This window comes from Oncorhynchus tshawytscha, linkage group LG01, assembly GCF_018296145.1.
Source record: "Oncorhynchus tshawytscha isolate Ot180627B linkage group LG01, Otsh_v2.0, whole genome shotgun sequence".
Lineage (NCBI taxonomy): Eukaryota > Metazoa > Chordata > Actinopteri > Salmoniformes > Salmonidae > Oncorhynchus > Oncorhynchus tshawytscha.
The window spans coordinates 71,215,542-71,242,471 of NC_056429.1; the positions used below are offsets into that span (position 1 = coordinate 71,215,542).

General features: G+C 43.7%; 1 protein-coding gene across 4 annotated transcripts in view; it reads right to left on the reverse strand.

The window, feature by feature from the left end:
* The window catches only part of hhat (hedgehog acyltransferase), a 107,185-nt gene that overhangs the window by 8,209 nt on the left and 72,046 nt on the right, over positions 1-26,930 (reverse strand). For 3 of the 4 annotated variants that reach the window (XM_024429056.1, XM_024429037.1, XM_024429046.2), the window contains one exon: positions 24,619-24,763. The exons of the other annotated variant lie outside the window; for it this stretch is intronic. In XM_024429056.1, the coding sequence (XP_024284824.1) occupies positions 24,619-24,763 (145 nt within the window). The remainder of the gene's footprint in view (positions 1-24,618; positions 24,764-26,930) is intronic. 4 annotated transcript variants of the gene reach the window in all.

Sequence of the window (26,930 nt, forward strand, 5' to 3'; positions counted from 1 at the left end):
TGTTCAAACGGACTGTATGTGACAATACATCTTCCTGAAAACAGAAGCCGAGGGTTACAAATAACACAAAAAATATATCATTAAATTGTATTGGTCACATACACATTTTTAGCAGATGTTATTGCAGGTCTAGTGAAATGCTAGTGTTCCTAGCTCCAACAGCACAGTAATATCTAACAATTCACAACACACAAATCTAAAAGTAAAAGAATGGAATTAGGATGTACAGTTGAAGTCGGAAGTTTACATACACTTAGGTTGGAGTCATTAAAACTCGTTTTTCAACCACTCCACAAATTCCTTGTTAACAAACTATAGTTTTGGCAAGTCGGTTAGGACATCTACTTTGTGCATGACACAAGTAATTTTTCCAAAAATTGTTTATAGACAGATTATTTCACTTATAATTCACTGTATCACAATTCCAGTGGGTCAGAATTTAACATACATTAAATTGACTGTGCCTTTAAACAGCTTGGAAAATCCCAGAAAATGATGTCATGGCTTTAGAAGCTGATAGGCTTCTGATAGGCTAATTGACATCATTTGAGTCAATTGGAGGAGTACCTGTGGATGTATTTCAAGGCCTACCTTCAAACTCCGTGCCTCTATGCTTGCCATCATGGGAAAATCAAAAGAAATCAGCCAAGACCTCATAAAATAAATTGTAGACCTCCACAAGTCTGATTCATCCTTGGGCGCAATTTCCAAACGCCTGAAGGTACCACATTCATCTGTACAAACAATAGTATGCAAGTATAAACACCATGGGACCACGCAGCCATCATACCACTCAGGAAGGAGACGTGTTCTGTCTCCTAGATATTAATGTACTTTGGTGTGAAAAGTGCAAAACAATCCCAGAACAACAGAAAATGACCTTGTGGAGATGCTGGAGGAAACAGGTACAAAAGTATCTATATTCACAGTAAAATGAGTCCTATATCGACATAACCTGAAAGGCCGCTCTGCAAGGAAGAAGCCACTGCTCCAAAACCGCCATAAAAAAGCCAGACTACGGTTTGTAACGGCAAAGAACAAAGACAGTACTTTTTGGAAAAATGTCCTCATCTGATAAAACAAAAATAGAACGGTAATGACCATTATGTTTGGAGGAAAAAGGGGGAGGCTTGCAAGCCGAAGAACACCATCCCAACCGTGAAGCACGGGGGTGGCAGCATTATATTATGGTAGTGCTTTGCTGCAGGAGGGCTACCTGAAACGTTTGACCCAAGATAAGCAATTTAAAGGCAATGCTACTGAATACTAATTGAGTATATGTAAACTTCTGACCCACTGGGAATGTAATGAAATAAACAAAAGCTGAAATAAATAATTCTCCCTACCATTATTCTGACATTTCACATTCTTACAATAAAGTGGTGATCCTAACTGACCTAAGACAGGACATTTTACTAGGATTAAATGTCAGGAATGTGAAAAACTGAGTTTAAATGTATTTGGCTAAGATGTATGTAAACTTCCAACTTCAACTGTATATAAATACTAGGACGAGCTTTGGAGTAGCTTTAGAATAGAAAAATATATATACATATGAGATTAGTAAAGCAGTATGTTAACATTATTAAAGTGACCATTGATTCCATGTCTATGTACACTGCTCAAAAAAATAAAGGGATCACTTAAACAACACAATGTAACTCCAAGTCAATCACACTTCTGTGAAATCAAACTGTCCACTTAGGAAGCAACACTGATTGACAATAAATGTCACATGCTGTTGTGCAAATGGAATAGACAACAGGTGGAACAGGTGGATTATAGGCATTTAGCAAGACACCCCCACTAAAGGAGTGGTTCTGCAGGTGGGGACCACAGACCACCTCAGTTCCTATGCTTCCTGGCTGATGTTTTGGTCACTTTTGAATGCTGGCGGTGCTTTCACTCTAGTGGTAGCATGAGACGGAGTCTACAACCCACACAAGTGGCTCAGGTAGTGCAGCTCATCCAGGATGGCACATCAATGCGAGATGTGGCAAGAAGGTTTGCTGTGTCTGTCATCGCAGTGTCCAGAGCATGGAGGCGCTACCAGGAGACAGGCCAGTACATCAGGAGACATGGAGAAGGCCGTAGGAGGTCAACAACCCAGCAGCAGGACCGCTACCTCCGCCTTTGTGCAAGGAGGAGCAGGAGGAGCACTGCCAGAGCCCTGCAAAATGACCTCCATCAGGCCACAAATGTGCATGTGTCTGCTCAAACGGTCAGAAACAGACTCCATGAGGGTGGTATGAGGGCCCGACGTCCACAGGTGGGGGTTGTGCTTACAGCCCAACACCGTGCAGGACGTTTGGCATTTGCCAGAGAACACCAAGATTGGCAAATTCGCCACTGGCGCCCTGTGCTCTTCACAGATGAAAGCAGGTTCACACTGACCACATGTGACAGACGTGACAGTCTGGAGACGCCGTGGAGAACGTTCTGCTACCTTCAACATCCTCCAGCATGAACGGTTTGGCGGTGGGTCAGTCATGGTGTGGGGTGGCATTTCTTTGGGGGGCCGCACAGCACTCCATGTGCTCGCCAGAGGTAGCCTGACTGCCATTAGGTACCGAGGTGAGATCCTCAGACCCCTTGTGAGACCATATGCTGGTGCGGTTGGCCCTGGGTTCCTCCTAATGAAAGACAATGCTAGACCTCATGTGGCTGGAGTGTGTCAGCAGTTCCTGCAAGAGGAAGGCATTGATGCTATGGACTGGCCCGCCCGTTCTCCAGACCTGATTCCAATTGAGCACATCTGGGACATCATGTCTCTCTCCATCCACCAACGCCACGTTGCACCACAGACTGTCCAGGAGTTGGCAGATGCTTTAGTCCAGGTCTGAGAGGAGATCCCTCAGGAGACCATCCGCCACCTCATCAGGAGCATGCCCAGGTGTTGTAGGGAGGTCATACAGGCACGTGGAGGCCACACACACTACTGAGCCTCATTTTGACTTGTTTTAAGGACATTACATCAAAGTTGGATCAGCCTGTAGTGTGGTTTTCCACTTTAATTTTGAGTGACTCCAAATCCAGACCTCCATGGGTTGATAAATTTGATTTCCATTGATAATTTGTGTGATTTTGTTGTCAGCACATTCAACTATGTAAAGAAAAAAGTATTTCATAAGAATATTTCATTCATTCAGATCTAGGATGTGTTATTTTAGTGTTCCCTTTATTTTTTTGAGCAGTGTATATATGGCAGCAGCCTCTAAAGTGCAGGGTTGAGTAGATGAGTGGTGGCCGGCTCGTGATGGCCATTTAACAGTCCGATGGCCTTGAGATTGAAAAACAGCTTCTGTCTCTCGGTCCCAGCTTTAATGCACCGGTACTGACCTCGCCTTCTGGATGATAGCGGGGCGAACAGACCGTGGCTCAGGAGGTTGATGTCCTTAAATATCTTCTTGGCCTTCCTGTGAAATAGGATGCTGTAGGTGTCATGGAGGGTAGACAGTGTTTACCCGGTGATGTGTTGGGGAGACCACCCTCTGGAGAGCCCTGTGGTTTGCGAGCGGTGCAGTTGCTATACCAGGCAGTGATACAGCCTGACAGGATGCTCTCGATTGTACAACTGTAAAGGTTTCTGATGGCCAGATTTCTTAAGACTCCTGAGGTTGAAGAGGCGCTGTAGCGCCCTTTTCACCACATTGTCTGTGTGGGTGGATCAATTCAGATTGTCAGTGATGTGTACACTGAGGAACTTGCTTTCCACCTTCTCCACTGCAGTCCCGTCAATGTGGATAGGGGGCGTGGTCTCTCTGCTGTTTCCTTAAGTCCACGATCAGCTCCTTTGTTTTGATGACGTTGAGGGAGAGGTTATTTTCCTGGCACCACTTCGCCAGGGCCCTCACCTCCTCCATGTAGGCGGTCCCTGCTTTGATGCACCTTCTGAATGATAGAGGGGTGAACAGTCCGTGGCTCGGGTGGTTGATGTCCTTGATTATCTTTTTGGCCTTGCTGTGACATCGGGTGCTGTAGGTGTCCTGGAGGTCAGGCAGTGTGTCCCTGGTGATGTGTTGGACAGACTGCATGGGATAGGGCAGTGTGCAGTGCGATGTTGATGCATTGTCTTTGGATCTATTAGGGTGGTAAGCAAATTGAAGGGGGTCTAGGGTGTCAGGTATGATAGAGGTGATATGATCCTTAACTACCCTCTCAAAGTACTTCATGATGACAGAAGTGAGTGCTACGACGGCGATAGTCATTTAGTTCAGTTACCTTTGCTTTCTTGGGTACAGGAACAACGGTGGACATCTTGAAGCAAGTGGGGACAGCAAACTGGGATAGGGAGAGATTGAATATGTCTGTAAACACTCCAGCTAGCTGGTCTGCGCATGCTCTGAGGACGCGGCTAGAGATGCCATCTGGGCCAGCAGCCTTGCGAGGGTTAACACACTTAAATGTCTTACTCACGTCGGCCACGGAGAACATAAGGACCTTATGCCTTGTTAAGTGTGTAGAGCATGAGTGTGTGTATGTGTGTGTGTGTTGCACGTGTGTGACAGCTGTAGTTTTTGACAGAAAATCATTGTAGAGCTGTCACTTTTATGTCCAAGATCCGTACAAATCCAGTCTTTAAAAAATAACTAACCTTCCCATTTTGTAACTCCCCGCTTGAGTTCTGCATTGGTGCAAAAAACAATCTTTAACCACTGAATGATCATGTAAGTAGACCTACAGCACAAGTAGGTGACCTAGCTGTTCCACCTCTGGGCAGCCAAACTTTCTAGGGAGCCCAAACATGTTCATATGGACCGGTAACTGAGTCTGACCATGGGCGAGTTCATTTTGCAGCACCCGGTGCTCTATTACTTCTTATGTTGTTTGTCAACTACCGCTTTAGACAGCCTACTATTTGTGATGATAATCTTCATAGTTATGCTGCCATATCGTAGCGAGAGTTTCTGAAAAAGGAGCTAGCCAAACATTTGCAATGATAATGAGAAAATAATCGCCTTTTTGATCGCCTGTTTAGGTCTTGCTTGTGTTTGATATGCTTGAGCGAACATGTCTTTTGTGTGGGCTACAACATGAAAAAAAAAAAAAATTGCACTAAAATTTTAACATGTTGATCATATCTTTAGCAGCTATGTTAAAAGAAGTCAGGTTCCAGAGAATCTGAAATCGCAGCCACTCCGTTCAAGAAAATACAAGACACTTGTACAGATAAAATCAGGGCTATATACTAACTCCAAGACACGACAGGACGATGTGAACACACTTTTATAGAGCAGATGGTCCTGACAGCACTAAATGTATGTAATGACTGGGCATTCTTACTCAGCCTCACCATTGCTTTTTAGAGCAGGCTGGGAAACGGTTTAGATCTTTGCTTTAATAAGCGTTTGTGTCGGGGAGAGTTCTACTAAGCTAACATATGGAATTGCTGTAATATGTAAAAAGAAAAATGATGGACCACTTTAGATATTTTATAAAATATTGAATTTGGCCTTTACAACTACAGCCCATAGAAAAGTATTGAATAACATTCAGAAATGGCAAAACATAAAGTTTTCTTTTAAATATCAAAAGGAATAAAAGGTTTTGACGTTTCTGCCCTAAAGAAAGAAATATGTATTTAAAAAAACCACATATTTAACCCCTTTTTTGATGGCACAAAACTACCTTAATACTGCCATTCCTTTTTCAAACCAGTACCTGGTTACCCTCAGACGAGACCTGTGACACTTGTGTGAGAGAACACCATCATGTTCGTGGGAGTTTCCCTTTTCCACAGTGAGGTCACATTAGTTTGGAGCCCAAACGGTTCGGACGATACAGACAGACCTGGCACATCAGCGTTACAGACTTCAGACGAGTCCCATGAGGCTTGTGGAGTATGAGAGCAAAACGGAGAACACCATTGTGTTCGTGACAGTCTCATTTTTCCACATTAGTTCGTAAACCAAACCGGATGTTACAGACGTTTTCGTGAGAGGACTGATTTTCAGGAAGGGGAACATGGGCGGATGCGGTGCAAAAAAACATCTCTAGCTTGAACTGACGGATATGGATGGGAATTGTTTTGTTATGTTCATTAGATTGACACACGGTTGTGTCAATAGACTCTTAATGGTTAGTCTGGCAGAAAAAGTTGTGTTAGCTAATTTTAAAAGGCTAATTGATCATTAGAAAACCCTTTTGTAATTATGTTAGCATAGTTGAAAACTGTTGTTCTGAATAAAAAACTGCCCTGCTTCAGACTAGTTGAGTATCTGGAGCATCAGCATTTGTTAGTTTGATTACAGGCTCAAAATGGCCAGAAACAAAGTACTTTCTCCTGAAACTCATCAGTCTATTCTTGTTGTGAGAAATGAAGGCTATACCATGCGAGAAATTGCCAAGAAACGGAAGATCTCATACAATGTCATACACAGAACAGCGCAAACTGGCCCTAACCAGAAAGAGGAGTGGGAGGCCCCAGTACACAACTGAGCAAGACGACAAGTACATTAGTGTGTCTAGTTTGAGAAACAGACACCTCACAAGTCCTCAACTGGCAGCTTCATTAAATATTACCCTCAAACCACCAGTCTCAACGTCAACAGTGAAGCGGCAACTACAGGATGCTTGGCCTTCTAGGCCAATATCATTATCCAAACCTTTTTCTACAAATAACAAAAAACAACATTTCTCATTGGTCAAGTCCAGGTAGTTATCGCTCTGTTTCATAAAACTTTCTTCAGTTTAGTGCCTAATGAACATGACCCAGAGTGGAGGGTTTGAGTTTGTGATTAGACTAAAAACGGCAGTTTGATTACTGTTATTAAGGATTCAATCAGAAACCTGTAATTAGCCAAAATGGCTGCCTTTGTGTGCTGATTAGCACCATAGAGGTCTGTAATAAGTACAAACGGGGAGAAAAGGCCACTCTGGGGTTCCGGCCCAAATGGTACCATATTCCCTACATAGTGCCTATAGGTTCTGTTCAAAAGTTGTGCACTATGTAGGGAGTAGAGTGCAATTTGTAATGCACAAAATGGGCAATGTCATTAAGGTATATTATTCTAGGGATTTCCGCCATGCAGCTTCGACTCCAATACAATTATTTAGTAGGTAGAGAATGAAGAGCTGTGGCTTGTGGAGCCATTAGTCATTTACAGACCAAATCAAATCAAAGTTCATTTGTTGCACAGGATACAACAGCTGTAAACCGTGAATGCTTACTTACAAGCTCTTCCTCAACAATGCAGTGTTCAATATCAAATGTAAGAAAATAGAAAAAAACAGAATATGATCTTAAGCGCATGGAATCAGTACTAGGTCAGATATATTGTACCCACTTCAGCACAGTTCAATTTAAGTGTTTCCACAGAGCAAACGAAAGATTATCAAATCAATGTTGTTGCTGCCGCTGACCCTCGAAATATGAAATAGTCGGTAACACTATTTGGATAGTCCATCTGTAGAAGCTCTACAAACTATCTACAGACTCACTGAATGTCCGTTGATTTTCAACAAGAAAGTGGCTGTATTCTACAAGATATACAGTAAGTGTACAAAATATGCTCTTTCCATGATAGACTGACCAGGTGAATCCAGGGGAAAGCTATGATCGCTTATTGATGTCACTTGATAAGTGTACTTCAATAAGTGTAGATGAAGGGGAGGAGACAGGTTAAATAAGAATTTTGAATCCTTGAGACAATTGAGACATGGATTGTGTATGTTTGCCATTCAGAGGGTGAATGGGCAATGCAAAGGATTTAAGTTCCTTTGAACATGGTATGGTAGTAGGTGCCAGGTGCACCGGTTTGAGTGTGTCAAGAAGTGCAACACCTTTGAGTTTCACGCTCAACAGTTTCCTGTGTGTATAAAGAATGGTCAATCACCCAAAGGACATCCAGCCAACGGCATGCCAGTGGTCGAAAACGGGACAATGATAAGAGGACAAAGGATGCTGACAAATTGTGCAGAGCAACAGATGGGTTACAAGGACAGTCCAGTACAACATTGGTGCCCAAAAAACCATAAAGGAATGCATAACTCGTCATACCTTGACACGAATGGAGTATGGCAGCCGACGACCTTACAGAGTTCCACTTCTTTCAGAAAAAACAAGAAACTGCGGTTGCTGTGGGCTAAGAAACTAAAACATTGGACACTGGAGAAACATCGCCTAGTCTGATGAATCTCGGTTCCTGCCGTTTCTTGCTGATGGGAGGACTAGGGTATGGAGAAAACCACTAGTACATGCATCCATCATGCCACGTGTCAACATTGCAGGCTGGTGGTGGTATGATGGTGTGGGGTGTTTTTTCATGGCACACATTGGGCCACTTGATAAAAGTAGAGAAATGTTTGAATGTCACAGGATATCTGAATATCATTGCCAGTCAGTTGCATCCCTTCAAGGCAGCAGTGTATCCATCTGTGAATGAATTTTTGCCACAAGGCTAGCATTGTCCAGGAATGGTTCCACAAACATGACAGTGAATTCAGCTTACTGCAGTGGCCTGCCCAGTCAACAGACCTCAATCCAATTGAGCATCTGTGGGATGAGATGGAATGAGCTATTTGGAGTAGAGATCTACTACCAGCCAACTTAACACAACTGTGGGAAGCATTGGAGTCAACATGGGCCAGCATCCCTGTGGAACGCTTTCAACACCTTCAGAATCCACGCACCAACGAATTGAGGCTGTTCTGAGGGCAAAAGAGGGTGCATCTCAATATTAGGAAGGTGTAGCTAATGTTCTGTACACTCTGTGTATATTCGTAGAAACAGGTCTGCAACTTTTTATTTTAAGCCTCTCCGCGAACCCAATTTTAGTGCTCACCCATGACTTGAGAATTGCTGCCTCAGACTAATGCATCATCAGCACTTTGGGACAACACTGGTATTAAGAAGAAGCACCCTTTCCCCTAGCACTCTAAATTAAACCTTTTTGGTAGCACTGGTGCTCCCAACTAGAGATCAAATGTACCTATGCGTGGTCTCAATGAAATAGCCTGTTAGCTATACACTGTATACACTGGCAGAGACGCATGGTGCAATAGTCTTTCTATGGAAATGAACTTCCTAAATATGATGGACCCTAAACTATAGCCTAACATTGACTGGAAATAAATATTGACAACGCATTTATTTGTCTGCCTGCAAATTGTCCTGCTTCTATCAAAGTTATGCAAGATTATTTAGAAATGATTTTCTTCCTGATAAGCTATTGCTTATCAATTGTATTAAAAGTGACTCTATCACAATATCCACAAACTCTAATAACCTAATTCTTGTTGATTTTCATTGTTTGTTAATGTGGAAATGAAGGTTACTTAGTATTACAGTAATACGTGTGTGTAGTGTATGTAGTCTCCCTTCTCCAGTTGCACTGGCAGTAACCTATTGCCGTATAATGTTCTGCCACACGGCTGGTGGTCCCCATGCAGCAGCAGGGGGATGGGAAGTGTGTGTGTGGGGGGGTTCTTAATATAATGCAAAACTCCAACCCTAATGAGGTCAAGATGACTGTGGGTAGGACTGATAGCTCTGCATGTCTCTGTGATGTCTCCTATCTCACACGCACATGCATCTGTGTTGATGACGCTCCTTTGAGTCTTCATATCAGACATAATGATAGGTAAGTAAGGCGGGCTACAGTACAATCCAATTTCATAGAGTCCATCAGGTCTTTATCCTCCTCAACTATAATGGTTTTGACCCTGAAACACTGAGGAGATATCGCCATCAATGCGTTTAGCTTTAACCAGGCTAGAGAGGATGGATGGATGAACATCAGTAGGAGGGCATCACCCTATGATGATATCACATAACCATCAAAGCAGAAGAGAACTTAACAGCATTATACTGTATCACCATCAGCAAATACCACCATGGGTATTGAATGATGTGATAGTATTACAGTAATCACTTCACCCATACAGTATATCACATCACCATCCATACTGTAAGTACAGCCAGGGGGACTTGATGACACACAGCTCCATCAGTATCTGTAACAAAAACTAATGAGGCAATACGATGTTTCACAAAACGAGGATTGTAGTACAGTAAAGACAAGCTAAGTATGTCCCAAATGGCACCCTATTTCAAACATAGTGCACTATGCCATGGTCAAAAGTAGTACACTATAGAGAATAAGGTGCAATTTGGGACGCAATCTAAAAAAGACATTCATTTGAGATGGGAATCTGTGTGGAGTGTAGCCTCTGAATAAGCTGTACTATACAACACATCACGTCGTGTGCTGTATGTTCACTGTGGACTTAATTATTAAACAGCACAATGATATCTGGGAGTTTATATAAATCTGGAACCGTAGTGAAATGGAGAGAGTGAGGAGAAAGAGGAAAGGGAAAGAGGGAAATAGAGAAAGAAAGATTGAGAGGTAAGTGAGAGAGAGGAGAGAACAGGCAAGAGAGAGAGGAGAGAAAGCGAGAGAGAAGGAGTGCAGGGTGGGTTGGAAAGGGGATTGTTCTGTCTCTTCATCACTACCAGACAAGACACTGATTGTTTAAGAACAAATTCTTATTTACAATGACGGCCTGCCCAAGCCAAACCCTCACCCAGATGACGCTGGGCAAATTGTGCGCCGCCCTATGGGACTCCCAATCACGGCCGGTTGTGACACAGCCTGGGATCGAACCAGGGTCTGTAGTGACGCCTCTAGTGAGATGCCGTTCCTTAGACCACTGTGCCACTCGGGAGCCCATAAATGTATGAAATCCCCAGTTATTATTATTTTGTATTATTAATCAGGGACAGACCAACATTATTCATGTGAAAAGTAAAGGGACTAGTATTGAGCCTTGTGGTACTCTTTTAGTTATGTTGAGAAAATTAGACTGAACTCCAGCAGCAGATATACATTGACTTTTGTCGTGCAGGTAATTTTTTAACCAGCCGCACACCACTTGGGCAAGACAAATTTCGGGTAGCTGCGGAGCAGCAGTGCATGAAAAACTGTATTGAATGCTTGCAAAATATCAATTTTAAAAAGGGCAGAGCCGTGCTGTTTCTGGTTTAATTAACTATGTAATTTATGACTAGAGAAGCAGCCGAGACGGCGCGGTGTCCTGGCCTAAAGCCTGACTGGTGAGCATTTAGAATACATTTTCCATGAAAAAAGGGCCACAGCTGAGAATTTACCAATAAGTTCCAATAACTTCCGCTTCCGGAGTGTCATTAAAACTAAGTAAGCCTAAATGGTAAAGGTCACATAAGAACCCTTGCTCATTGAAGTGTTTAACGTTTCTCTCAGTAATCAGGCAACATTGTGTTTCTGACACAGACAATAGGACAGTGATAACTGAAGTCCATAGCAAAGACACCACTAGTTGAGTATTAATGAGGGTTTGAGATCAATTAGAGTTGATTTAGCAGGACTCTTTAAATTCAAACGAGTGGGCTCTGAAATCAGTTGGACTAAGTTCAGATCAATGCTGATTTAAGACAATCAGCCGAGAGTGTAAGCCAATCGAGATTCAGATAGCCTCTAAATAAATGATATTGGGTATGAATGGGCTTAGTAGATCAGAGACAGTGTAGTGGCGATTTCCAATAAAAAGCCACTGTCAAAGGAGAAACAAGTAAAAATAACCCTTGACAGACAACATAAACTCATAATCAGGCCAAAATGGGTCTTATAGACAGGATTGATTGCATCCGATGTGAGGGAGGGAGGATGATAGATCCCTGCAACACACACTACAATGCATTTTGGAAAGTATTCAGACCCATTGACTTTTTCCACATTTTGCATTGCCACATTGCCTTATTCTAAAATGTATTAATTTAAAAATTGTCTCATCAATTCACACACAAAACCACATAATGACAAAAAAACAGAAATACGTTATTTACATTGAGACTCAAAATTGAGCTCAGGTGCATCCTGTTACCATTGATCATCCTTGAGATGTTTCAAGAACGTGATTGGAGTCCAACTGTGCTAAATTAATTTGAATGGACATAATTTGAAAAGGTACACCTGTCTATATAAGGTCCCACAGTTGACAGTGAATGTCAGAGCAAAAACCAAGTCATGAGGTTGAAGGAATTGTCCGTAGACCTCCGAGACAGGATTGTGTCGAGCTACAGATATGGGGAAGGGTACCAAAAAATATTCTGCAGCATTGAAGGTCCCCAAGAACACAGCGGCCTCAATCGTTCTTAAATGGAAGAAGTTTGGAACCACCAAGACTCTTCCGAGAGCTGGCTGCCCAGCCAAACTGAGCAATCGGGGGGAGAAGAGCCTTGGTCAGGGAGGTGACCAAATACCCAATGATCACTCTGACAGAGCTTCAGAGTTCCTCTGTGGAGATGAGAGAACCTTCCAGAAGGACAACCAACTCTGCAGCACTCCACCAATCAGGCCTTTAAGGTAGAGAGGCCAGACGGAAGCCGCTCCTCAGTAAAAGGCACATGACAGCCCGCTTGGAGTTTGCCAAAAGGCACCTAAAGGACTAAACAAAATTCTCTGGTCTGATGAAATCCAGATTGAAGTATTTGGCCTGAATGCCAAGCATCACGTCTGGAGGAAACCTGGCACCATCTCTACGGTGAAGCATGGTGGTGGCAGCATCATGTTGTGGGGATGTTTTGCAACGGCAGGGACTGGGAAATTAGTCAGGATTGAGTGAAAGATGAACAGAGCAAAAGTACAGAGAGATCCTTGATAAAAACCTGCTCCAGAGTGCTCAGGACCTCAGAATGGGGTCAACGCAGGAGTAGCTTCGGGACAAGTCTCTGAGTGGCCCAGCCAGAGCCCGGACTTGAAACTGATCGAACTTCTCTGGAGAGACCTGAAAATAGCTGTGCAGCGACGTTCCCCATCCAACCTGACAGAGCATGAAAGGATCTGCAGAGAAGAATGAGGAAAAACTCCCCAAATACGTGGTCTGCCAAGCTTTGTCATTATGGGATGGTGTGTGTAAATTGATGAGGGGAAAAATGATCTGGGGCTGTTTTTCATAGTTTGGGCTAGGCCCCTTAGTTCCAGTGAAGGGAAATCTTAATGCTACAGCATACAATGATAATATAGACAATTCTGTGCTTCCAACTTTGTGGTAACAGTTTGGGGAAGGTCCATACAGAAAGTCGAGATAAGTGTGGGAGAACTTGACTGGCCTGCCCAGAGCCCTGACCTGAACCACATCAAACACCTTTGCGATGAATTTGAACGCGACTGTGAGCCAGGCCTAATCGCCCAACATCAGTGCCCAACCTCACTACTGCTCGTGGCTGAACGGAAGAAATTCCCCGCAGCAATGTTCCAACATCTAGGCAAAATCCATCCCAGAGGAGCGGAGGCTGTTATAGCAGCAAAGGGGGGACCAACTCCATATTAATGCCCATGATTGTGGAATGAGATGTTCAAAGAGCAGGTGTACACATACGTGTAGTGTAGAAATTAACCTGATTTGGTGACTTGAGACTGGACTTGACAGAAAATAAAATAACTTGAGACTCGACTTTGACGTATGACTTGAAATTACCTGGCCAGGTTATGTAATGTTTTGTCACTCATTTTGTGGCACAGTGTCTCCACTCAACCAGACAGTAGCCGCAGCATCGCCCTTGCAAAAAAAAAAAGCTGCAACAGATTGACTAGTGAAGCGCTCAGTGTTTCTTTTCATGCTGGAGTGTTCTTTTTCTCTTGTTGAAATGTTTGCTCTTGCTTTCACATGTTTAAATGCATAGGTCAGGCCCTGTGGTAAATCTATATTCCATCTAATGCTACAATAATTGCTAGCGTTGAATCATTCCATCCCCATACCGTTTATTGCAACACAGACGTGATAGGCCTTTTAAAGGCCTCATTTAGCCAACCAATTCTTGCCATCTGAGTGTGCGCAATGTTAATTGTGCACATTAACGTTCACATTAAGACTCATGGAGGTAGAAGTTACATTTATTTAATTCAATGTATGGTTTCATTTGTTCATATTTCCGGGTTATGTCGGAGTTCCGTGTGTCTGTGTCCTATTTCTGTCATTCTGGTTGTGCATAACAGGAGGGTGCGCACCTCAGTGCCCAAAGAAATAGGCTACGTGGCCTGCGCTCCACGCTTTGGAGCCAGAATGTTGAATAAGAGAACATGACTGTTCCATGTATGCACGGTGTTGAAATATCATTAATAAATTAATGATGATTAAGACAAATGTACCAATCTCACAATGGATGTGGAAATTGCATTTTACAATGTAGAACCAGTTTATTGATTGTAATTGGCAATTGGGTAATTGTATGGTCCTGGGGTCCAAGTGTTTATATTGTGTTGGACTACACATTTGAGCTCCTGTTAGACAGATTATATTTGGTTTCTCAAGGGGAGGCTGTACAGTCTTGCCCTCTCTACCTGTGTCCATTCAGATAGAACTCCTCTCAATTTTGAAACAAATTCATATTTATCTTAACCTCTCACAACCTATAACATTGTCTGGCAATATGCCAAAGGGAAAAGGCACCAAAAAAGGGGGCACTAAACAGATCATCACAAACCTTGACCCAGAAAATATAAAAAACTATCGGCCTATATCGAATCTTCCATTCCTCTCAAAAATTTTTGAGAAGGCTGTTGCTCAGCAACTCACTGCCTTCCTGAAGACAAACAATGTATACGAAATGCTTCAGTCTGGTTTTAGACCCCATCATAGCACTGAGACGGCACTTGTGAAGGTGGTAAATGACATTTTAATGGCATCGGACCGAGGCTCTGCATCTGTCCTCGTGCTCCTAGACCTTAGTGCCGCTTTTGATACCATCGATCACCACATTCTTTTGGAGAGATTGGAAACCCAAATTGGTCTACACGGACATGTTCTGGCCTGGTTTAGATCTTATCTGTCGGAAAGATATCAGTTTGTCTCTGTGAATGGTTTGTCCTCTGACAAATCAACTGTAAATTTCGGTGTTCCTCAAGGTTCCGTTTTAGGACCACTATTGTTTTCACTATATATTTTACCTCTTGGGGATGTTATTCGAAAACATAATGTAAACTTTCACTGCTATGCGGATGACACACAGCTGTACATTTCAATGAAACATGGTGAAGCCCCAAAATTGCCCTCGCTAGAAGCATGTGTTTCAGACATAAGGAAGTGGATGGCTGCAAACTTTCTACTATTAAACTCGGACAAAACAGAGATGCTTGTTCTAGGTGCCAAGAAACAAAGAGATCTTCTGTTGAATCTGACAATTAATCTTAATGGTTGTACAGTCGTCTCAAATAAAACTGTGAAGGACCTCGGCGTTACTCTGGACCCTGATCTCTCTTTTGAAGAACATATCAAGACCATTTCAAGGACATCTTTTTTCCATCTACGTAACATTGCAAAAATCAGAAACTTTCTGTCCAAAAATGATGCAGAAAAATTAATCCATGCTTTTGTCACTTCTAGGTTAGACTACTGCAATGCTCTATTTTCCGGCTACCCGGATAAAGCACTAAATAAACTTCAGTTAGTGCTAAATACGGCTGCTAGAATCCTGACTAGAACCAAAAAATTTGATCATATTACTCCAGTGCTAGCCTCTCTACACTGGCTTCCTGTCAAAGCAAGGGCTGATTTCAAGGTTTTACTGCTAACCTACAAAGCATTACATGGGCTTGCTCCTACCTATCTCTCTGATTTGGTCCTGCCGTACATACCTACACGTACGCTACGGTCACAAGACGCAGGCCTCCTAATTGTCCCTAGAATTTCTAAGCAAACAGCTGGAGGCAGGGCTTTCTCCTATAGAGCTCCATTTTTATGGAACGGTCTGCCTACCCATGTCAGAGACGCAAACTCGGTCTCAACCTTTAAGTCTTTACTGAAGACTCATCTCTTCAGTGGGTCATATGATTGAGTCTGGCCCAGGAGTGGGAAGGTGAACGGAAAGGCTCTGGAGCAACGAACCGCCCTTGCTGTCTCTGCCTGGCCGGTTCCCCTCTTTCCACTGGGATTCTCTGCCTCTAACCCTATTACAGGGGCTGGGTCACTGGCTTACTGGGGCTCTCTCATGCCGTCCCTGGAGGGGGTGCGTCACCTGAGTGGGTTGATTCACTGTTGTGGTCATCCTGTCTGGGTTGGCGCCCCCTTGGGTTGTGCCGTGGCGGAGATCTTTGTGGGCTACACTCAGCCTTGTCTCAGGATGGTAAGTTGGTGGTTGAAGATATCCCTCTAGTGGTGTGGGGGCTGTGCTTTGGCAAAGTGGGTGGGGTTATATCCTTCCTGTTTGGCCCTGTCCGGGGTGTCCTCGGATGGGGCCACAGTGTCTCCTGACCCCTCCTGTCTCAGCCTCCAGTATTTATGCTGCAGTAGTTTATGTGTCGGGGGCTGGGGTCAGTTTGTTATATCTGGAGTACTTCTCCTGTCCTATTCGGTGTCCTGTGTGAATCTAAGTGTGCGTTCTCTAATTCTCTCCTTCTCTCTTTCTTTCTCTCTCTCGGAGGACCTGAGCCCTAGGACCATGCCCCAGGACTACCTGACATGATGACTCCTTGCTGTCCCCAGTCCACCTGGCCATGCTGCTGTTCCAGTTTCAACTGACCTGAGCCCTAGGACCATGCCCCAGGACTACCTGACATGATGACTCCTTGCTGTCCCCAGTCCACCTGGCCATGCTGCTGCTCCAGTTTCAACTTCCACCTGACTGTGCTGCTGCTCCAGTTTCAACTGTTCTGCCTTATTATTATTCGACCATGCTGGTCATTTATGAACATTTGAAAATCTTGGCCATGTTCTGTTATAATCTCCACCCGGCACAGCCAGAAAGGACTGGCCACCCCACATAGCCTGGTTCCTCTCTAGGTTTCTTCCTAGGTTTTGGCCTTTCTAGGGAGTTTTTCCTAGCCACCGTGCTTCTACACCTGCATTGCTTGCTGTTTGGGGTTTTAGGCTGGGTTTCTGTACAGCACTTTGAGATATCAGCTGATGTACGAAGGGCTATATAAATAAATTTGATTTGATTTGATTTGATCATTTGAATGAGATAGACAACGAACCAATTTCAACATCGCCGACCCACGAGGAGTTAGCTGAAGAGGCTAGCTCCCAAGAGTTCCCCACAGAAGCTACTCAAAGTGACCTACTGGCAGCTATAAACTCACTAGGCAACCCTCACTGGGGCGGCAGGGTAGAGGGTTGGACTAGTAACCGGAAGGTTGCAAGTTCAAACCCCCGAGCTGACAATGTATAAATCTGTCGTTCTGCCCCTGAACAGGCAGTTAACCCACTGTTCCTAGGCAGTCATTGAAAATAAGATTTTGTTCTTAACTGACTTGCCTAATAAAGGTAAAATAAAACTAAGTGAGAAGTGAGAAGGAGGACACAAGGTTGGCTGTATTTGGACTTTGACTGAAACTGTGAAGGCAACTAAGGGCTGGGTGCATGAGGTTGAGCAGACGACAGTCGATCAACGGGCCCAGGCTACGGGACATAGAGAAACAGTGCACAACGTTCAAAAATTACAACAAAACGCTGATCACAATAATTTAATAACATAGATTCCTAAATGTATTTTTCCGACGCGAGCAGTGTAGTCAGGGTATTAGACGCATACTTTTTGTCAGTATTTGAAGGAGCAGATTGCCTTTTTCCTCAGAGCTAACGACATGACGACTCCACCCTTTGGGAATCTCTAAAGGCTGTGATTAGAGGTTACATTATTTCTTATACATTAGAGAGGAAGAAACGTGCCAATACTAGGCTGAGAGAAATTGAAAGAGTTAGGGGAACAAGATAATGTTTTTAGGATGAATTCCTCAGAGCAGTCCTTGAGAAGATCAAAGTTGAAATATGAATACAATACCATCCTTTCGAAACGGATGGGCTCTTTACTTGCTAGAATGCAACAAAGTTATTTTGAACTGGGTGACAAACTCATCGCGCACCAGCGACTCCTGTGGCGGGCCGGGCGCAGTGCGAGCTAACCAGGTCGCCAGACATCATGCACTCTGACCAGACTGTTTTTATCCCCGGCCGACATATATACTACAATTTGAGACGCCTTTTCAATGTAATGTATCATGATCATAAGGTTGAGGCAGTGGTAATTGCTCTTGACACAGAGAAGGCATTTGATCAGATTGAGTGGAAGTATAATGATGTCGGTTCTGGATCATTTCGGGTTTGGAAAGGAATTTATTAATTGGATAAGAATTATTTATGCACATATAGGAGAGTTAAAAAGGTTCGCCCATCAAACTTCAAATTATAAGAATAGTACACAACGCAAAACAGAACAACCAGGTTGGGGGTCAGTGGCCAAAGCCCGCGAACAGGAATATTCCAAGTTCAGACAGAAGGGAGGGTCAGATCGCTATGATCGCCAGGAACTTTACCTTTGGTGTCTATTTTTAATTGTTGCGCTACTGGTGCTGCCTGTTGATGTTAGGTAGGCAGCTACAGTAGCTGAATGATGTTAAAATCTTCAGGTTTTGATTCATTAAATGTATTTTATTTAATCTGGGTGCTTGCATCACCTACTAACACCCTGGTAATACCCGTAGCTCCCGTTCTCCTCAGTTGAGAAAACAGATAAAAAGAAGTGTGTTGCAAATTACTCCTTTGTAGATGTCCATAGCGTGAAATAAATAAAGTGTTGCTAGCTAGCATGCCTTTCTGTGATGCAGACGGTTAGCTGAGCCGGTTAGCTGAGCTGGCGTTGCATTTTGGGAGATGTAGTTTTGGCCCTCTAAGGTCTGAATGGGATAGAGGCGATTTCACGTTGTAACTTGTTTGTGTTGCAGTGTTTTTGTAAAGAGTTGTTATATTTTGGTACTGTCAACACTGAAAGCACCTACAATGTATTGGGGATGTGAGACAGGATATGTGTTTTACCTTTCTTTATGCTCCCTTATAGAACAGCTTGTCAGATGGTGCATTGGAGACTGATGTGTTCCTGTCCTGTCTTTTTACAATACTATTGCAGGTATGGTTCTATTGTCTAAGAATTAAGATGATACATTCTTTGTATTAAGGACTGGTTATTATTTTATAGTATACATTATGGCTTTATGTATGAGTGTGATTGTGTCAGTCTGAGAAAACACAGAGAGAAAGAACTTGTCAGATGGTGCATTGGAGACTAATGTGTTCCTGTCCTGTCTTTTTACAATACTACAATACTATTTCAGATCAACATAAAAGCCTAAAAGACAGCCGTGGCGTCGCTCTTCATTTCTTGGTTCTCCTGTGGTACATATAAAGACCGCTACACACACCCAATGGCGTCCGTGGTAACCAATCAGGAAATGTCGCAGTCATTCCGCCTGTTCAAGGGCTGCCGACAGGGGTGCCCTATTTCACCTGCTCTCTTCTCTATAGCCATGGAACCCCTTGCTACTCTCATTTGTGCATGTGGCGATATAGCTCCGGTTAAAATTAAAGACACGCAGCACAAAATGTCCCTATATGCAGACGATGTTCTTTTGTTTTTATCCAAGCCTAAAACTTCCATTCCCCCCTTACTTAACTTGATAAATATATTCGGCTCCTTTTCTGGCTACAAGATAAATTGGCAAAAAAGCGAATTGATGCCAATATCACGGCCTGTGGATATGCAATTACAATCTACCCCATTTAGAACAGTGATGGACTAGTTCACAAGCCTTGGCATTGTAGTGACAAGAGACCTTGATCAGCTATTGAAAGTGAATTGGGACATGAAAATTTATCAGCTTAAACTAAATATAGATTTTTGGAAAACTCTGCCTATCTTCTTGATTGGTCGTATAAACACTATTCAAATGGTTGTCCTACCTAGGTTTCTTTACTTCTTCCAATGTCTACCCAATTTCATGCCACAAAGCTATTTTAAGAAACTGGATTCAATAGTAATTCCATTTTTATGGGATAACAAGGCAGACAGAATTTCAAAGAAACATTTATGGAAGTACAAGATAGAGGGGGGCTTTGGCCTTCCTCACTCTAAACTGTATTATTGGGCTGCTAATCTGAACATTGTGTCTTTCTGGAGGGAAAGTTTACCTGGGATGCGACAGAATGATTTGCCTTCATGGCTTTTGATTGAGCAGGCCTCCTGTCAACGTTCCTCACTCCCTGCACTTGTTAATAGTCCATCATGTCAAAAAGGCCATCTATGACTCTAATCCAGTCATTTGTCATACTCTTAGGATCTGGAAACAGATTAGGTATTTTCTTAACATACCGACTGTTTACATTGACTGCCCGATTTGCCTAAATCATGCTTTCCACCCCGCATTGGATGATGTGGTGTTTTCACAGTGGAGGGAGAAGGGACTCACAACAATTGGTAACTAATACAATGATGGTCAGCCAACTTCATTTCAACAATTACAGGGTAAGTTTAACATGCCAACAACACATTTTTTCAGATACCTCCAAATCAGGAATTTCTGACAAGCCTGATCCTTGTCAAACCCCATTCAAAAGGGTCGGTCTCTAGACTGTATGATGTGCTACAGGCCCACATAGAGGTATCCACAGACACCATTAAAAGGGCTTGGGAACAAGAACTTGGTTCAGGAATCTCAGATGAGGACTGAGTAGGAGCTCTCAGGAATATAAACCACAGTTCAGTGAATGCCAGACACAACCTTGTACAGTTTAAGGTGATACACAGGTTACATTACGCAAATGTGAAACTGCATAACATTTTCCCGGACACCTCACCACTATGGGAGAGGTGCAAGCAGGATGAGGGGACATTGACCCACTTATTCTGGACATGTCCAGTTACATGCTTACTGGGCTTTCATTTTTGATTACTTATCTAAAGCCTTCGATAGAGTTCTAGCCCCAGACCCATTGATTGCTCTGTTTGGTACAGTTGATGGGAATAACCAGGAAGGGAAAGCTGTCTCTCTTTGTACTCTATTAGCTAAAATGCTCATATTGCAATTTTGGAAATTGAAGACTGTACCTACCTTTGAAATGTGGTTACGGGATTTAGGGAATGTAATACATATGGAAAAGATTCGATACAATACCTCCAATAGAAGTCCAATGTTTTACAAAATATGGCAGCCAATACTGGATAAATGGTCTAGTCCCGCTTCATAACTGGGTTGATGATCTGCTGCTACTCTGTGCTGTACTCCACTCAATATTTATTTTTGGCTTAACTACACTGCTTGTAATGACTATATGCGGTCTTATACATGTACCACCGAATACGATTTCGTTTTATTTTGTGTAAGTTTAGTTTTGTCCTCTAAATTGGCCATCCCATTCAATAGTACAATGAATGTCAATGTTTGTTTCGCTGTTTTTTTAAACATTTAAACAAACTTTTTTTTTAAAAGATAGGACAGGATAAGCCTAATAATAAAGGGAATGAACTGAAGGGCTTGGGCTATCAGAGAGTCAGTCAATGGCAGGAGGGAAGCACAGGAGAGCCGAGAAATGCCCACTCATGCATTGTGACGAATGATTACACTTCAACTGTCCAACAAGGCTCATTGGAACTGAACTCGACGTGATAGAAAGTAATAATGAGCACGAGGATGTGAGACAGTTTAACGTAATAACCTTTACCCCCTCCACATTAATGCATGGCCCTTGTGTGAAGAGAAAAAAACAAATTCTCACTTGTTTCACATATACAGTAATTGCCATAGGATGGTGTCAAGAGAAAGAGAGCGTGCGAGAGCGAGACAAAAAGGTAAAAGAGAGAAATCTAGATTGAAAAGAGCTGAGTGAAAGAGAAAGCAACAAGTGGATCAAGAGAGGGAGGTGGAGGAAAAGAGTGAGTGAGGAACCAGAGTCTTGCTTTAGGCATTAATTAATTGAGCAGAAGAAAGTGCCCCGGGGAGATTGGAAAGGGACAGGAGCTGGCACAGCCGTGCAACAGATGTCTTCCGGGCTATCGCCACACTCTCCCTGTCAAAATGTCACCAGCCAACCACCACAGACTGCACAGTGCAGAGTCAACCAGCACAGACTGCAGATTTCACCAGAGTTAACCAGCACAGACTGCACAGTGCAGATTCCACCAGAGTCAACCAGCACAGACTGCACAGTGCAGATTCCACCAGAGTTAACCAGCACAGACTGCACAGTGCAGATTCCACCAGAGTCAACCAGCACAGACTGCACAGTACAGATACCACCAGTCAACCTGCACAGTGCAGATTCCACCAGAGTCAACCAGGACAGTGCAGATTCCACCAGAGTCAACCTGCACAGTGCAGATTCCACCAGAGTCAACCAGCACAGACTGCACAGTACAGATACCACCAGTCAACCTGCACAGTGCAGATTCCACCAGAGTCAACCAGGACAGTGCAGATTCCACCAGAGTCAACCTGCACAGTGCAGATTCCACCAGAGTCAACCTGCACAGTGCAGACAGATTCCACCAAAGTCAACCTGCACAGTGCAGACAGATTCCACCAGAGTCAAGCAGCACAGTGCAGATTCCACCAGAGTCACGCAGCACAGTGCAGATTCCACCAGAGTCAAGCAGCACAGTGCAGATTCCACCAGAGTCAACCAGCACAGTGCAGATTCCACCAGAGTCAAGCAGCACAGTGCAGATTCCACCAGAGTCAACCAGCACAGTGCAGATTCCACCAGAGTCAACCTGCACAGTGCAGATTCCAGCCAGCTCTATCAGAAATCAAATCCCCTTTCTGACAAAATAAGTCACCAAAGGCTGTGTATCAGAGTACAGATGACAGAATAGATTTTGGTCATCCAGTCTGCCTGGGTGACCCCTGAGGTGGGGGCAGGTTTTATACCAGACAGTAGTTTAGGTTAGACTGCAGTAAAAGTACAAAAAAGGTACAGAAAGCTGTTTGGACCAAAAAATATTATTGGAGAAAGAGGTTCCATTTGAGAAATGACGCCTGAATAGTTGTGTGAAGGAACAAGGGTCTGGAAAGTGTAGTTTAGACAATGTGAATGAAAAGAGCTCTCACTAGGACAATGGTATGTGCACTTTGTGTTAGAATGATCAGAGCAGGAGTCTCTCTTTTTAGTACCATTACCTCACTGACACAATGAAGTCAATTCAGAGTTCATTTAAAAAGTGCATTTAGGGCTTACACACTTTACAAGATTAAAAGAAGTGGAACAAAATAATGAATGGGACAATCACTTCTTACATTGAGAGCTTACAGTATAGAGGTGTGATCACACCTATGATGATGGCTCTTATGATACTGTATCTATGCCCCCTACTGCAGCCAGTAATCTCATCCACTAGAAATAGATGGGTTCATACTGAGCCCAGGGCCCATATCCACAAAGCATCTTAGAGTAGGAGTGTTGGATCTAGGATCAGTTTCGCCTTTTATATCATAATGAATAAGATTAAAAGGACAGGTTGGGATCTGATCCAGCACTCCTACTCTGAGATGACTCTGACTCTGTCCTAAATGACACCTTATTCCCTTTATAGTGCACTACTTTTGACCTGGGCCTATAGAATGGTTCCTTTGCCGGTGAGAGACAATGTTATTGTCTGCATGGTATAGTTACCTGCTTGTGATGCACTTTGTGACACAGGAAGAGAGGTAGAGGGAGAGTGAGGGGAGGGAGGGATGCAGGTAGAGTCCTAGGGAAGGGGCTACTGATGGAGAATAGGGTCAACTCTAATATCATGATGTGGCAAGATCAGACCGACACTACAAGGTTAGAGTCGTGCATTTATGATAGTCAATGGAATACAAATTCCAAAAAGAGGGGTGTGTGAAGGGGAGAGCACAACTTTTCAGTTGAACAATACTGGGCTATTATCTCCATGTCAGCGGCTGGGCTACACTCTTTGAGAAAGGGTCGAGTTACGATGAGAATAATCTTGCCTCCCAAGCAATTCTACCACCTCAGTTGGCAGAGAATGGGTGTTCTGGATGTTGTGGAAGCTTGGATTGGAAAATGAAGAACATCTGGGAATATGGAGCTTCTGCCAGAAATGAATTGGCAGTGTGTGTGTGGGTGTCGGGTGTGTGTTTGCGTGCTTCTGTTCGTGTATGTGTGTGGTGGTAGGCCAGACCAACTGTCTCAAGTCCATCTCAACAAGTGGAATCAGTGGAAACAGCAGCAGGGTGGGAAACTGTCCTGCAGTACTGTATGTTGCTGCCAGACCAATGGCGTGTCCCAAATGACACCCTATTGCATTTACAGTGCACTACTTATGACCATAGCTCTATTGACCCTGGTCAAAAGTAGTGCACTATATAGGAAATAGTGTGTAATTTGGGCCTCAAACCAGAGGTGGTGGTGGTAAGCCAGACCATCTGGTTAGAGAACTATGTATGCTGCAGTGTTTCCAAAGGATTATTCTCTAGGTGGAGCACAAAGCAACATCCAGGTCAATAGTAACCAACAGAAGCCAAACTATTTTAGGCAGGAAGGAACATAGCTCCGTGTGTTGTGTGTGTGAACACTTCTAATCGTCATTAGTTTTCATGCTTCGTTAAGGGACTGTGCCATCACATTTTTGGGGAACACATTCAACACAACCTTGTCAGATCGAAAACCCTTATCTTTACATGTAATACTATAAAAATTTAAAAAAGAACCGTGAGGATTTTTGACATCTTTGTCCTCACTGATTTGTAGGGACTGAATCAGGCAATCTACTGGGAACTCAATTGAAAGAAAGCCAGTGGTCAATCCAGTGTACCACAGAATGTCAGGGAAGAGGGGGTTATTCTTGGGTTGATATAGTAGATAACTCACCTTGTATAAAGACCCTCTTCCACATGATCCTGCCAACATGGTTTCCCCCAAGGAAGATGAGGTTGGACAGAATGAGCATGGCTGTGGAGAAGGCTGAGATGAGAGCCAAACATCGCCGCCTCATGGCTGGGGAGATACAGCGCTCCTAGAGATGGGAGGAGCAATGCAGTCACCATCATAACAGTTACAGTAGCACACAGAGGAAATAGCAACAAAAGTTAATGACATACAGAGGGAGGGGCAACATACAAGTTAGAGTAACATACAGAAAGAGGGGCAACCAACACAGTGGAGAAGGCCTCCGGGGAGAGACAGCGCTCCTACAGAGGGAGGGGCAACCAACACAGTGGAGAAGGCCTCCGGGGAGAGACAGCGCTCCTAGAGGGAGGGGCAACCAACACAGTGGAGAAGGCCTCCGGGGAGAGACAGCGCTCCTACAGAGGGAGGGGCAACCAACACAGTGGAGAAGGCCTCCGGGGAGAGACAGCGCTCCTAGAGGGAGGGGCAACCAACACAGTGGAGAAGGCCTCCGGGGAGAGACAGCGCTCCTACAGAGGGAGGGGCAACCAACACAGTGGAGAAGGCCTCCGGGGAGAGACAGCGCTCCTAGAGGGAGGGGCAACCAACACAGTGGTGAAGGCCTCCGGAGAGAGACAGCACTCCTACAGTGGGAGGAGCAACATGCTGTCACTACTAGGTATATGACAACTGCACAATTTTTCTTAACGTTTAAACAACTATTTTCCTCATCGGTTTTCCGTTTACACAATAAGAACATTTTGTAAAATTCTCAATGCAGATGGTCTACATCACGCTTTCCTCTTTTCACGAGAGTGGCGCATATAACTTGTTGTTTTTATCCAATTAGAAGCCATCAAACCGTCACTAGGCAAGTTAACATGGTCCCTTTCTCACTCTGTTTGAGTTGCTGCACATTACAGCTCCAGTTTATAAACTAGCTTATTTTCTCCTACTAACGTTAAAGCATTGTTGCATTAAGTACTTGAAATTTTTCCCCTTTATGATGATGACTGGGAGCTGTTAGTGGTAGTTTTGTGATAACGACATTGTGTTTTTTTACGATCGCAATTCACACACCTAGTCACTACCATAACAGTTACAGAGGGAGGAGCAACAAGATGTCACTACCATAACAGTTACAGAGGGAGGAGCAACAAGATGTCACTACCATAACAGTTACAGAGGGAGGAGCAACAAGATGTCACTACCATAACAGTTACAGAGGGAGGAGCAACAAGATGTCACTACCATACCAGTTACAGAGGGAGGAGCAACAAGATGTCACTACCATACCAGTTACAGAGGGAGGAGCAACAAGATGTCACTACCATACCAGTTACAGAGGAGGAGCAACAAGATGTCACTACCATAACAGTTACAGAGGGAGGAGCAACAAGATGTCACTACCATACCAGTTACAGAGGGAGGAGCAACAAGATGTCACTACCATACCAGTTACAGAGGGAGGAGCAACAAGATGTCACTACCATAACAGTTACAGAGGGAGGAGCAACAAGATGTCACTACCATACCAGTTACAGAGGGAGGAGCAACAAGATGTCACTACCATACCAGTTACAGAGGGAGGAGCAACAAGATGTCACTACCATACCAGTTACAACAAGATGTCACTACCAGTTACAGAGGGAGGAGCAACAAGATGTCACTACCATACCAGTTACAGAGGGAGGATGTCACTACCATACAAGATGTCACTACCATACCAGTTACAGAGGGAGGAGCAACAAGATGTCACTACCATACCAGTTACAGAGGGAGGAGCAACAAGATGTCACTACCATAACAGTTACAGAGGTCACTACCATAGGAGAGGGAGGAGCAACAAGATGTCACTAGATGTCACTACCATACCAGTTACAGAGGGAGGAGCAACAAGATGTCACTACCATACCAGTACCATACAGTTACAGAGGGAGGAGCAACAAGATGTCACTACCATACCAGTTACAGAGGGAGGAGAAACAAGATGTCACTACCATACAGAGGGAGGAGCAACAAGATGTCACCAGTTACAGAGGGAGGAGAAACAAGATGTCACTACCATACCAGTTACAGAGGGAGGAGCAACAAGAGTCACTACCATACCAGACAGAGGGAGGAGCAACAAGATGTCACTACCATACCAGTTACAGAGGGAGGAGCAACAAGATGTCACTACCATACCAGACAGAGGGAGGAGCAACAAGATGTCACTACCATACCAGTTACAGAGGGAGGAGCAACAAGATGTCACTACCATACCAGTTACAGAGGGAGGAGGATGTCAAATA